A 12,529-nucleotide genomic window follows, 5' to 3' on the forward strand; every position below is an offset into this window, starting at 1 on the left:
CACTGATTGTTCTGTACACTAGGAGCATGCATAAGCTTACAGAACTTACTGACTTTTTAAAATTGATTTTTTTCTTCTCTTATTGATTTCCTGAGATACTTTCCCAAGAACAATACATGCTATGTTTCTGACATGTTTCTGCTTCTTAACAAGAAAGATGCTTACTAAATACATCCCTATGGAGCAAAAGCTATTTGTCTCCATCTTCTCCACTAAAATGGACAAAAAAGGTAACATACAAGACATAATTTGCAATTTTGGATTCTTGAGATGGTGTTCTTGGTCTTCATACAAAGAAGGGAATTCACTTTCAGGCCGCTTTCCCTGCTCTTTGTCTTGGTATTACTTTGCTAGTCCCTATCAGCTAAATGATCAAGACTGAAACTGAATTAGCTTTGTGAATATCCTGTGGAAACTGAATGACATAACTAGCTGTGTTTCTAACTTTCAGGTGTGCAGTATATTAAAACTCACTAAATCATAAATACTTCAACTGTCAACTTACGTTAGGGCAAAGATGAAGATTGGTGATGACCTCTCGCACTTCATTTTTATTTTTATTCTTGTCTGGTTTTGACGCTTATTTGGAAAACTGGTTTGGGCTCTTTTAATATGAGTATGCATTTTGTACGTTACCTTGACTTCATTAATAGGCATGAAACTGTCAGCAGTAGGAGCATATAAATTCCTCTGATCTGGTGGCCAGACAAACCTTTTAAAACTGTTTTGGCTCATTTTTGTAAACTGAGAGGAAGAACACATTGATTACATCCTTGCTTTGACACACAGCTAAAAGATATCCGAGATGTGAAGTGTGGATTTATAGAACAAAGGCATGTAGGTCTCTCTTGGATACAGAGAAGTCTTCACATTAAGAAGCAAATTAGCTTTTTCAAATTATACTGGAGAATTTCACCTGGTAATCACTGTATCAGTGATTTGAGTGGAGAAATCTCAAATCAAGCCCTTCTTAACTGAGCAGAAGGGCAATTTAAATTAAATTCTGCAAGGATTTTGAATAAAACTGAGTGAGAATAGCAAACACCTGTAAAATCAGTCTTCATTTTGAAAGCAGTGCCTAAGTTTCCGAGTAAATGCAACTTGAAAAATTCCACGGGCAAGAAGGTTAATTGATGCTTTAAAACTTTTATTATTATTTTTATTTCAAGTGTTTTGACACTTTCTTAAAGTTTCTCCTTGTCCCCTGCAGTAAGGAAACACATCTGGATTAAAATTTTAATTTTGAAATTGAGCGTAGGGAGGAAAACAGGAGTATGAACTTTGGAGCAGTAGGAGGGCACTGTGTTAGTGAGCTTCTCCAGTCAATAAAAAAATTATTCAAGGTCTTAACATAGATAAAGGAAGAAAAGAACCTGCAGCTTGTTTATGGAAGTAACTGCTTAAATTTTATGCCTTAGGGATTTGTATGTTAAAAGGAGAAGAGAGGTTGTGCAAAACTTGGGAAGATTTACTGTTTTGTATGTGCAATATAACATTTCAGCTTTCAGTAAGACAGGAGAAAGTCTTCTACTGTAGTCACATCTAACTGGAAGGCTACTAGAAAAAGATTAATTCAGAAGCAATGTACAGTTATCCTGTGATGTATTTCAAGAGTAATTAGGATTGTAGAAAGAACTGCTCCTGCCTGTTTGACACAGGGATGACCCTTTATATCTCCAGTGGAAAAAAATCTTTTTAAAAACCACCAGTGATAGTGCATGTAACAATTTTTTGGTGATGCCCAGCCATGTTCCCCTTACGGGCTGCTGTTAAGCTCTTCAGGCTTTCAGGCTCCCCAAGTATCTCTTGAGCAGAAGGCCTTTCCAGACTACTTGCATTTCATGAGTTTTACCAACTTACTGGCTTCAGCCTGGCTCATAAGGCTTTGTTTTGTTTTGTTTTTTCTTGAATAAAAATAGTTTTGTAATCTGCCATTAATGCCGTTGCAGAAGAGAACTTGGCCAACTTCTGGGCATTCATTCCTATTTCTTTCCTTGTGTCCCATGCTAGCAATTCTGTAGCTTGCAATGGACTACAGCAAGGAGCTGATCATAAAAGAATTCTGGAGGAGGATAGGATGATCTAGGAACAAATGGCTGTGGGCATGTGGAATGATGGCACTTAGCACTTTGGCACAGCATAGATTTTGTTGGGTTGAAGTGGTACATATGTATAGTTTATGGCTGTAGACTGTGGTACTTCTGTGAGCAGCTGTCTACTGCATAAATACATGAAAGGCATCTCTGGCATCTGAGGTTAAATTGGCACTCTGGAATCACTAAGGGGACATTCATAAGATGGCACAATAAGGAATGCTTTCAGGGAAGTTGCTGCAGTCTCAGGAATAGTCTAGAATTTCTACTACCTGGTCTGATCAGATGTGTAAGCATGACACCCTGGAAAAATCACATCTGTCCCAGTACACAGGTTCTGGTGATGTGATCTGCAGACCCCAGTGTAAGGTGGGGTAAAAAAGCCACAGTTCGGTGGCTGCAGTTCTAATCTTACAGCTGGAAATAACACATTTCTTTGTGCTGTCTTGCCCATGGGAATCTTGGGGTAGTTTGTTTTGTTTTGTTTGTATGTGAAATCTTGCATGGATACTATTTTTCAGAATGTTATGCCTTCATATTTAGTAGGTCATCTTTCTTAAGGTCATTTCAGAAGATTTCTTGTAATAGCCAAAATAACAATCTTGTTGCTCCTTAGACTTAGATGTCCTAAGAAAATATAATGTGAGCGGCATTACGTGGATGTAATTGTGCTGTGAATTTAGCAGGCACAAACTTTGGATGCCTTGCATACAAATCCTCTAAACTTTGGAAGCTGCTCTGTGTGGTTGTGCCTTTAGGATCATAGAGCGCATACTGAAGGCATTAGCCAAAGAAATTACCTCTGTAAGCAGAACTTGCCTGCTTTGAGGGTTCCTGCCCCAGGAGGGTCTGGTGAGAGCACAGACTGCAGGCAGAGCTTTCCCAAAGGAACTGTTGTATGTGGAATGTCCATGTGCCCATGAGCAGGGTTTTACAAAGTGCCCTCCTGTCTCCACACAATGGTATGAGAATACAACTTTCTCCATCCTCTCTGAGGAAATGCATCTGGCAAGACTAATACTACTTCTGGTTTCGATTTTTTATTTTAAAATGAAGAACATAAACGGGAGTAAGTGGAAGGAGGAGACTTGGGTGTTATTGATGGCTGTTGATTTCCTACATCCCAGATGTCCTCTTTCCCTAATGTGTTCATTGTGGGAGAACAAGGAAGTCTTCCTAGCAGTTCTTCCAAAGAGTGACTACTTTTGATTAAATTCTTTTGTGTTTGAAAACATTTGCAGACATTTTTGGCTTTGGGACTGTATTGTTATTATTGTATAGATAATGTGGGTTAATTAAACCACAATGAAGCTAATAGCAGTGAGAAACCAGCATTTCTGGAGCACGCATAGTCGCCTGCTTAGCATCTGCACTTGTTTGCAGAATGATTCCTCCAACTTAAAAGGTGAAATAAGAAGTTTGGAAAGAAGACTTGAAGTCTGTAACTTCTGTCAGATTTTTTGCCTTTGGTTTTAGAAGAAGCAAGCTTTAAAAAAGGCTGCCTTGAAATAATTGACATTTTAAATGGGAATCTTTCAAGTGACAAGTTGGTAATCTTTTGCAGTCAGAATTTGAACTCACTAGATAAGTCAATAACCTTTTATTGATTACTGTTTAATAGCAGCACCTGCAGAACAGTATCTTCAGGAGAAGTTGCCAGATGAAGTGGTTCTAAAGATCTTTTCCTACCTGCTGGAGCAGGATCTCTGTAGAGCAGCTTGTGTGTGTAAACGCTTCAGTGAGCTGGCTAATGATCCAATTTTGTGGTAAGTGAAAAGCTATTCCTCATTATCTTGAGAAATACTAGATGTGCTGCTCAAGATGCCAGTACAATAGAAAAATTGAAATACTGGTTACAATTAGTTGAAGGAAAACCACTTGTATTTTATTATGCCTGGTTTAGTTAAGCATTATTTTTGTATTACATGTATTAAGCAGTAAAACTTGATTCTCTAGTAGTGTAGATACTAGTTAAACAATGCCTTTTTAAAAAAACATCGGTTCCTTCAGTTGCCATTCCTTCTTCCCCCTTTAACCTTTTTGAGGCTACTATGGGTATTGTGTTACTTCACACAGAAGGAAGAAAACATTTCTTCAACTTAGATGTGAGCTTTGTCTAGTGTTACTTAAATGGAATTTTTGTTTGGTTTGAGTTTTGTTTGCTTTGTTTAATGGTTGGATACTTAGGCTGTTTTCCCCCATATGAGTCTGCTCTACCTCTGGGTTATTGAGAGTTTTAATACATGAGAACTAAATTTTTAATTTTTATAAGGGAAAAAGCCAGCCTATTTTTTGAGCTGCTTTGTTTTAAAAGTAAAGATTAAGACTAAAAGAAAAATAATAAAATAACATCACAGAACTACCCCATTTTCCTGTCCTAAAGACAGCTTAGGGGATGCCTTGTCAGATGAATTACAACTTCTGTGATTCAGTGTCATCCTGTAAGTCTGGGCTTAATATCACCAGGCTCAGACACTGCAATTATTTGCATTCTGGCACTAATGAAAAGAGTCCAACTGCTGTGTGCTGTTTTCTTCTTTTTAAACCACTGTAATTTGTTCACCGATGAACTCTTTTTGGAATACAGTGCATCACTTGTTCTCAGTGAATGCATTTTTCAGTCTTTTTTTGGCAAGGTGAGGAAGGTGGCATGCTTGGTCTTAGTTTTGTTATACTTGTGCTGCTAGCTTTTGTAAGTGTTAATGCTGTAGTTAATGTACAGTTTGATTCACAAATAGGATATGTAACTACTTAAGTATCTTCATGAAAATTGCATGTTGAGATCTTTTTCTCTTGGCTTATAAAACATGTAAAAATTTTTGTCAGAATAAATAAGAAAGGCAGTACAAAAAAAATTATTTTTACATGGTAGGTGCTGATCTTGGTCGTATTCACTGTCACTGGAAAATTCTGTTCTAAAAAAATCCTGGGTTTTAGCCTTTGGTTTTGTATTAAAATGGAAGAATAATCAGAAACACATCAATTTTCTCTTCTGCTCAGGAAAAGATTGTATATGGAAGTATTTGAGTACACTCGTCCAATGATGCATCCTGAACCTGGTAAATTTTATCAGATTAATCCAGAAGAATATGAACATCCAAATCCCTGGAAAGAAAGCTTCCAGCAGCTGGTAACAGTTTTATTCATTTATATTCAAATTCATGGGTATTTATAAAAGTAAAAACACCAACTTCTGAAATGTGGCTGACAACAGTAATTATCTTGAGTTTAGACTTTAAGATCCTTGTGGTGTTCTGCAGTAGGGGGAATTCAGAGCTTTTTTCCTGTTTTGAGGTACACTTTAGGGAGACACCACATGCTAAAGTGGAGTCCTCAAGTATCCAGGTCTGCTGTGTTGGGTTTTGCATCACTGAAATTTCTGTATGAGATTGTCATGGTCTGAGACGCTGTTGCCATATCTCACTAAACCAGTGTGTGTGCTGGTTATCAGATTTTTGTGCATCTTCTTCTGGTGAACCAAACACATTGGTAATATCACTTGGGCTAAACAGTGATTGTAGCTGGCCTGACTGGAGGTAAAAAAATCTCCTTTAAGGAATGTGTTTGCACCTCTAATCCAACATTTCAAAGGTATTGAATCAATGGCTGTGCATGATACTAGGAAAACATAAGGGAAATAAACATCCATGTGAGTGTATCATGCAATGCCATGAGTTGTTGGGTAATGAATTTCTGAAGTGCATTGAGGACAAATGCTTGACTTGGCTTCTTTGTTTGGTATTCAATCACTAGTGAAGGTATGGGATTCTCTTTTCCTCACCATATAAATGCAATTTTTGTGGCAAACTGCTAAAGAATCAAGAGATGGAAGTAAGGACAGATCTTGAATGTTTCATGTGTATGAAGCTTTTCAGTCAGTTTTGAGGCTTATGGCTGTGTAAGTAGTTGGACTCTTGGCTTAGCTAATCATTCCCTTAGGCTCAGACATTTTTTGGTGATGTCATTTCAAATTGTGTGCCTCGAGTGGGAGGTCAGTATATTATCCTTACTTCCTGGGACAAACTGGTATCAGCAAATGGCTTGTTAATTAGGGAATTAGTAGATTTCCTGTCAGTGCATTCAGGTCCACCTGTCTGCAAGCTTCTCACAAACTCTCTTCCTTGTTTCAGTACAAAGGAGCACATGTAAAGCCAGGTTTTGCTGAGCACTTCTACAGCAATCCTGCAAGATACAAAGGAAGAGAAAATATGTTGGTATGTTTATAAAGCGGTTCTTAAAAATATTTATATACCTATGTAAATGGAAATGGACATTACTCTAAATTTGTTCCTTTTCTTCTAGTATTATGATACCATTGAGGATGCTCTTGGTGGAGTTCAAGAAGCTCATTTTGATGGACTTATTTTTGTTCACTCTGGTATATATACTGATGAATGGATATATATAGAGTCTCCAATCACCATGATTGGTGCAGGTATGTAACTTGGGAGCATCACTGTCTCAAACTTGTGTTAATTACCATGATATTTAGGTGTATTAAATATCCAGTATAAACTGCCATCTTCCTTTATTTGCCTAGCAAATAAGTGGTTTTTGTACAAGCATCGCTAACTCAAAAGTAGCTGATTCTTCAGGCTGAAGTGCTGTTGTTGCTTGCTATTCTCAGTAACTTAATTTATCTTTTTATTTCATTATGAGAAAAAAATGGAAATTGTCAGAAAACTTACTCAGTAATAGGACTGCAGTTGAAACTTCTCCATTCACACATACACACATCATATCTATACACACACAATATATATATATATAAAACCCATCTCCAGAGTAGAAACCAGCAGTGGCAACAAGCCCAAATTAGTATCTGTCCCATTTTCTTCAGTATCATGATTCCATCTTGAGGAAGGAAATGAGAGCATCCAGCAGAAAGATTCTGAGACTAGAGGTTCTTCCTTTGTTCTCAGCCAACTGTTCCCCTGAACAGGAACCTTTATGGAGAAGGAAATAAGACTTGGTAAATAGGAAATGTTTAGGAAGGTAATGCAATATACCAGGCTGCAAATTGTGATATTTGTGGAGCTACTTGCTTTTTGTGTCACTACTAGGAGCATGCTAATTCCCAGTGTAGCATATAACTGGTAGGAATTCAGACTGTATTACTGTCTGGTAGAGATTTTGGTTAAGAAGCCTCAGACCTCTTGCTCCTGTGGTGATCTAGAAGTGAATTACCTGCTGTTTTGTGTTTTTGAGACATTGTCTCTCTGGGTTGGTTGGGTTTACTCGATTGTGTGTTTTATTGAGGGTGGTGGGTTTGGGGTTTTTTGGGTTTTTTTTTTGTTAGGGTGGGGATTTTTGTTCATTTTGGTGGGTGTGTTTCCTATGGATATGTTCTTTGTTTTACAAAGTCTCTCTTTTTGGGTATTTAACTGTTCTTCATACCAACTGTTTTGTTCTTGGGTGAGACTGTTCTGGCACTTCTTGCCTGGGTTTTGCAGCCTTGGCAGGGAGAATGGTTTTGAGCAATGCAGTCGGATTGTTCCAGTGTTATTCTGAAAAATTGTCCCCTCAGATCTGCGAGATGTGGTTATGTTAGTATGTGAGTTTGTTAGTTTGTGACTACATTTCTGGAGCTAACATTCTGAACATGCCCACTTACAGTGCTTTGGTCTGTGTTGTGGAGAGCTTTTGGAGCACAAACTGGATTCCTTTTGGATGAGACTAATTTAAGAGACATGTTCCTGGAATACTCTTACCGCCCTTCAGTAGGCAGTGTGTGTTCAGTCAAAGGGACCTGGCGAGGACTAGTGCAAAGTCGGTCCCTTCTCCCCTCCTTGTCCTGCAGCATGTGCTGGGGGTGGCTGATCCTCAGCAGTGGTTCCCTCTGTGGTACCACTCCTGTGTTAGGCTGCAGTGCTTGCTAATGGAGATGTGGTCACAGACAAATACCCCCGGGCTTCTGTTTTACAGAAGAAAGGATTATAGTAAAAATAGGGCAGGTCATATTCATGAAGTGTTTAAAATCCAGAGAAACTGGATCAGCACTAACCTAAGATACAAGATTTCCCAGTCACTTCATGACGCTTGAAATGCTATCTTGAATATCTGGGTAAACTTCTGCATGTTCTCTGTCTCCTTTCAAGTTTTGAAAAGCCATCTGCTTTCCCTTCCTCTGGAATTAACCTAAGTTATTCAGAAAAACAGTTATCTTAAGTACAGTCCTTTAAAAGCCAGGAATCTTTATTGTGTATTTTTGTAACAGAATAGCTGTCTTGGGGAACAAAACCTCCAAGAGGAATCCAGCAATGCTAGATGTATTTATATTTCAATTTTTGGCACTGCTGACTTCACTTCCTCAGATTTTCTCTACTGAATGGTGAGTGACATTGTAGAGAGAGTCAATTTTCATTTGACTGGAAAAGAAAACAAATTAAAGTGAACCACTAAGCCTTGGAGAACTACCTCTTCTCTGTTCAGTCTGGCATGCTTTTCAGAATGGTAGGATTAAGGCAGCACCAAATCTCTCTGCATTTCTACTCAAATTTCTTTAATAGTTTATTCTTCTGGCTTCAGAAGAAGCAAAACATTATTAGAAAGGCAGCTTAACATACCTTGAGCTTGGAAGAAGCTTCTGCTTGGCACATAAGCAAAATGTGCTTATAGAATAATACCTGGTTTCTGAATTTTTTTTCTGTTTAATTTTGGGGTTATTTCTTCCCCTAAATCAGAGGGAGGGAGTTGGTTCAAAAGGAAGGCCTTGGAAGTATTACTAGTACTCTGGCATATTGAATTGCCAAGAAAGAAGCAAGAGGAGAGGTTCTGTAAGAAAATTGTTGCATCTGGTTCAGCAGACAGAAGTACCTTTGAATTTCTAAAAATAATTATATTTTCCAGGGTTAGAGAGGGGGGGTGTGTTTGCTGCAGGAATAGGAGCCTTCCATGGAGTGTTCGTCTCACTCAAGACGCAAAATCTCCCAATTGCTGAGTTTCAGCAGTTGTACAGACATGTCCTGATCTGAGAATCTTTACTTAATGTGTATTTTCAGAGCTACAGCTTTCATGTTTTCCCTTCATTTTCCATTTGACTTAATATGCAAGTAAGTGAAAACAGATTATCAAAAGATTCTTCAGTCAAGGAAAAAAAATAGTAAAACCAATAGGAATGGTTATTGTCATTTTAAGGGTGGGAAAATCTAAAATTCTAAGAAAACTATTATAATTGGATGTTGTTTTATTTTAGAGCGCAAGAGTACTTTCACATGCCCGAGTTCTTCAAATACCCATTCTGCAGCTTTGAGTTGAAGGCTTTATTTTGGACTGATTTAGACCTTTGTGGTTTACATCTTGTAGACTGTAAGATCTAAAAGAGTATCTGGTTTTTGCTTGGTACAGTTGGACAGGGTCACAGTTAGTTCCTGCAGAAGGTAGTGATTTTTTGTCTTCTAATGCAGGGAAAAGTGAAATAGTTTTATTCCTTATGAGGAATTAAGTAATTCTGAGGCAATATCCAGTAAATGTATATTTCTTTAGACAGGCCCTTACTGTAGGCTTTTCGTTCCATTATTTCTAAATGGTCTATGCATGGTCCTTAAGCTGAGCATGAATTCTGATCCTGGGGAACATGACTCCCTTAGGTTCCAATGAACTGAATTCCTGGGAGCTGTATTTTGCTTGATTACAAAATTAATGGCACTTTTCTTCCGTTTCCAATTCTAACACTGGTTTCTTTATTCTAAAGTGGCCTAAGCCAAAAGCTGAAATAGAGATACTTCTCTGAATGATGATTTTACAACGATTAAGTAGAATGTTGCAGAGAATTTCATTGGTGCATTTGGAATGAAATTAATGCTTAAGGAAGTCTTCACTGTTTTCCTAGGGAAATCTAAGTGCAGTGATCTTACTAACTGGCATGTTCCATGGTGGGCATTCTGGGACCTTCCCAGCTTGGAAGTTACTCCTTGTGTAGGAACTCATGTGATGAGAGGAAGGTGTCCATAGAGAACATGATCCAAGTGCTTTGCAAACAATTCCACAAATCTATTTGATAGTGTTTCAGATCATCCAATGTGAAGTGCAATTTTTCTGTGCTACCCTGAAAGTTCTGATACTGAGTTATGGCTCTCATATCCTCCTAGGGACTCTGTTTATTTCCTGGGTTTGGTTCACCTGCAGTACTGTGGTGCTGTTCCTTTCCATGTGCTGAAACACACAGATTTGTTTATGCCACTGCATTTGCACCGTGGTGAATATATAGAAATGTTACGAAACCACGGAAATATGTTTTGTATGGTGACGCAACTCCTCATCAAAGCCTCCTTTAGTTGTTCTCTAGTACTAAGTGAATAGTGGTGTAGGGGAGAGCGAGACTATCTTAAAATATTTGCAGCTCCGCAGTAATGAAAGCGGAGATTGGGCCTTTAGATAGTGAGAACAAGCTGGATAATAATGTAAATGTTGCCTCATTCTGACTGACATCTTTCTGCCAGATAAAGAACAGGACATACCGCTTGTCTGTACTAATGTCAACAGACAACAGAAAAGGATCTGCTCTGAGGAGTCCTGTGCGTAGGCTTTTCAATAAAATACAGAATTTAGGGCAAATACCTGCTCACGTTTGTGTTGAGTTGGGAACAGTTTAAAATGCTATCAGATAAGTTATCTGCTATAGTATGTGAAACTTCCACCTTTATAGGTGGTGTGTTGAGGGAGGGCTGCTTCTGGCTTGCATGTTTAATGTGCAGGTTTGAATTAGACAAACGATCTTGCTTGTGAATGAGCGTCATTGAATTTATTGCAGTGAGTGGCTGAGGTTAACTGGTGCTCCCTCTGCTGGCCTGTGCCATCCCAACATAGACATCACCTGCCTTTGGATTAAGGGTAAAGAATCGGGCAGAGCCTCACTGCTAACACAGGAAATCAAGTGACACGTTATAGCATTTTGCAAGTGAACCACTTTGTGACCATTTGTACATACTGCCAGTAGTATAGTTCAATCTAATTCAATAAGTTTTAGTTTTTTTCCATAAAGAATAATGAGGATATCAATTCAAGACTCTGAATCATACATTTAAGAAGTGTGGGGAGGTCACTTGTAGGTCATAACTAGATTAGTAAATAGTGGTTCATGTCAGTGATGGAATGTATGCTTTTAGCATTAATGAAATGGTTTGGAATACCAGAAGAAATTGTACTTGGGGCAGAGTTAAACTGCCTCTAGCCTGGTGCCCATGTTTAAGCTGTTCATTCAGTTCATTGTAAGTAGTAGTCAAAAACTAGCTCTGTAAAAGAGGAGGTTTTTCCTCACAGTACTAGATAGTACTAAATTGGTGTCAGATTGTCTTAGTTAAAGACCAGTTTCTTCATTGTCTTTGAAACGTCCTTTTTTAAGATCCTTTTGACAGGAAGACTATTTATGTGCCAACAATAGTGTTAATTTTCCTTTGTTGCTTCAAACAGAATTCTGTAAATATGTTGAGGATTTTTTTTCAGTATCATAAGCTAAAACTTTTAAATTGTTTTCTTTGCAGCACCTGGAAAAGTAGCAGATAAAGTTATAATAGAAAACACTAGAGATTCCACCTTCGTTTTTATGGAGGGTTCTGAAGATGCCTATGTTGGATATATGACAATCAGGGTAAGAATCTCACCCACAAGCAGATCGTCTAAAAATTTTATTTTAATGCTTGAGCAGTTAAATTCAACATTTGTTTTTTCCTTTTCAGTTCAACCCTGATGACAAATCTGCTCAGCACCACAATGCACACCACTGCTTAGAGATTACCGTGAACTGCAGTCCAATTATAGATCACTGTATTATCCGAAGTACTTGTACAGGTTAGTGGGCTTTTTATTGTTTGAAGAAACACAACAAATTGAGTATGATTACTATTGGCATATCTTTATTTTTTGATGCAGGTATTCAATACAGGTCTGCAAGCCTTAATTGCCTTGGAGCATCACTGTTTGAGTGACTTCTTTGTGTCCAAAACCTCTGTGATAATGTGTACTTGGTTTTCTGTTTGAATCTGTTTGGACTCTTGGGGCAGTTAGTTTGAAATAGAGAAGTGACAGTTAAATAAACATACCTGGGTTTGGTGTATAGTTGGAGCTGACACGATGGGACATTTGAAAGCGTTACACATGGGAGTTGTTCTTTGGGTTTGTTCTCATATTCAGTATTGGGATTGATGGCGTTGAACAGTCATGAGATGCAACTGCTAAGCTCAGCTTACTTCTGAGTGGAATGATTTGACGTGTTCAGAGGATGAGTAGTAGCTCTACAGGCAGAAGTGTTGAAAGACTCATTTCACCATCAGAGTGAGGAATTTATACTGCCTGATTTGGGGAAAATTAATAGTCTGGGTTGAGGAAAGAAGGAATCAGTGTCTGGAAGTGAGGAGCTGGATGGCAGTTCAGTCACCATCAGGAAGACATGGCAGTTTGTAATCACTGGACACAAGACTTGGCAAGTTGAACATCTT

At 38.2% G+C, this 12,529-nt stretch overlaps 1 protein-coding gene across 2 annotated transcripts in view; it reads left to right on the top strand.

Moving 5' to 3' along the window:
- Positions 1 to 12,529, top strand: part of FBXO11 (F-box protein 11) — a 70,787-nt gene that overhangs the window by 37,261 nt on the left and 20,997 nt on the right. The window contains exons 4-9 of one of the 2 annotated variants that reach the window (XM_030268860.4): positions 3,715 to 3,859; positions 5,094 to 5,223; positions 6,224 to 6,307; positions 6,396 to 6,528; positions 11,576 to 11,682; positions 11,771 to 11,882. In XM_030268860.4, the coding sequence (XP_030124720.1) occupies positions 3,715 to 3,859; positions 5,094 to 5,223; positions 6,224 to 6,307; positions 6,396 to 6,528; positions 11,576 to 11,682; positions 11,771 to 11,882 (711 nt within the window). The remainder of the gene's footprint in view (positions 1 to 3,714; positions 3,860 to 5,093; positions 5,224 to 6,223; positions 6,308 to 6,395; positions 6,529 to 11,575; positions 11,683 to 11,770; positions 11,883 to 12,529) is intronic. The other variant, XM_030268861.4, reaches the window with a different exon arrangement.

The sequence above is a fragment of the Taeniopygia guttata genome, chromosome 3, assembly GCF_048771995.1.
Source record: "Taeniopygia guttata chromosome 3, bTaeGut7.mat, whole genome shotgun sequence".
Classification (NCBI taxonomy): domain Eukaryota; kingdom Metazoa; phylum Chordata; class Aves; order Passeriformes; family Estrildidae; genus Taeniopygia; species Taeniopygia guttata.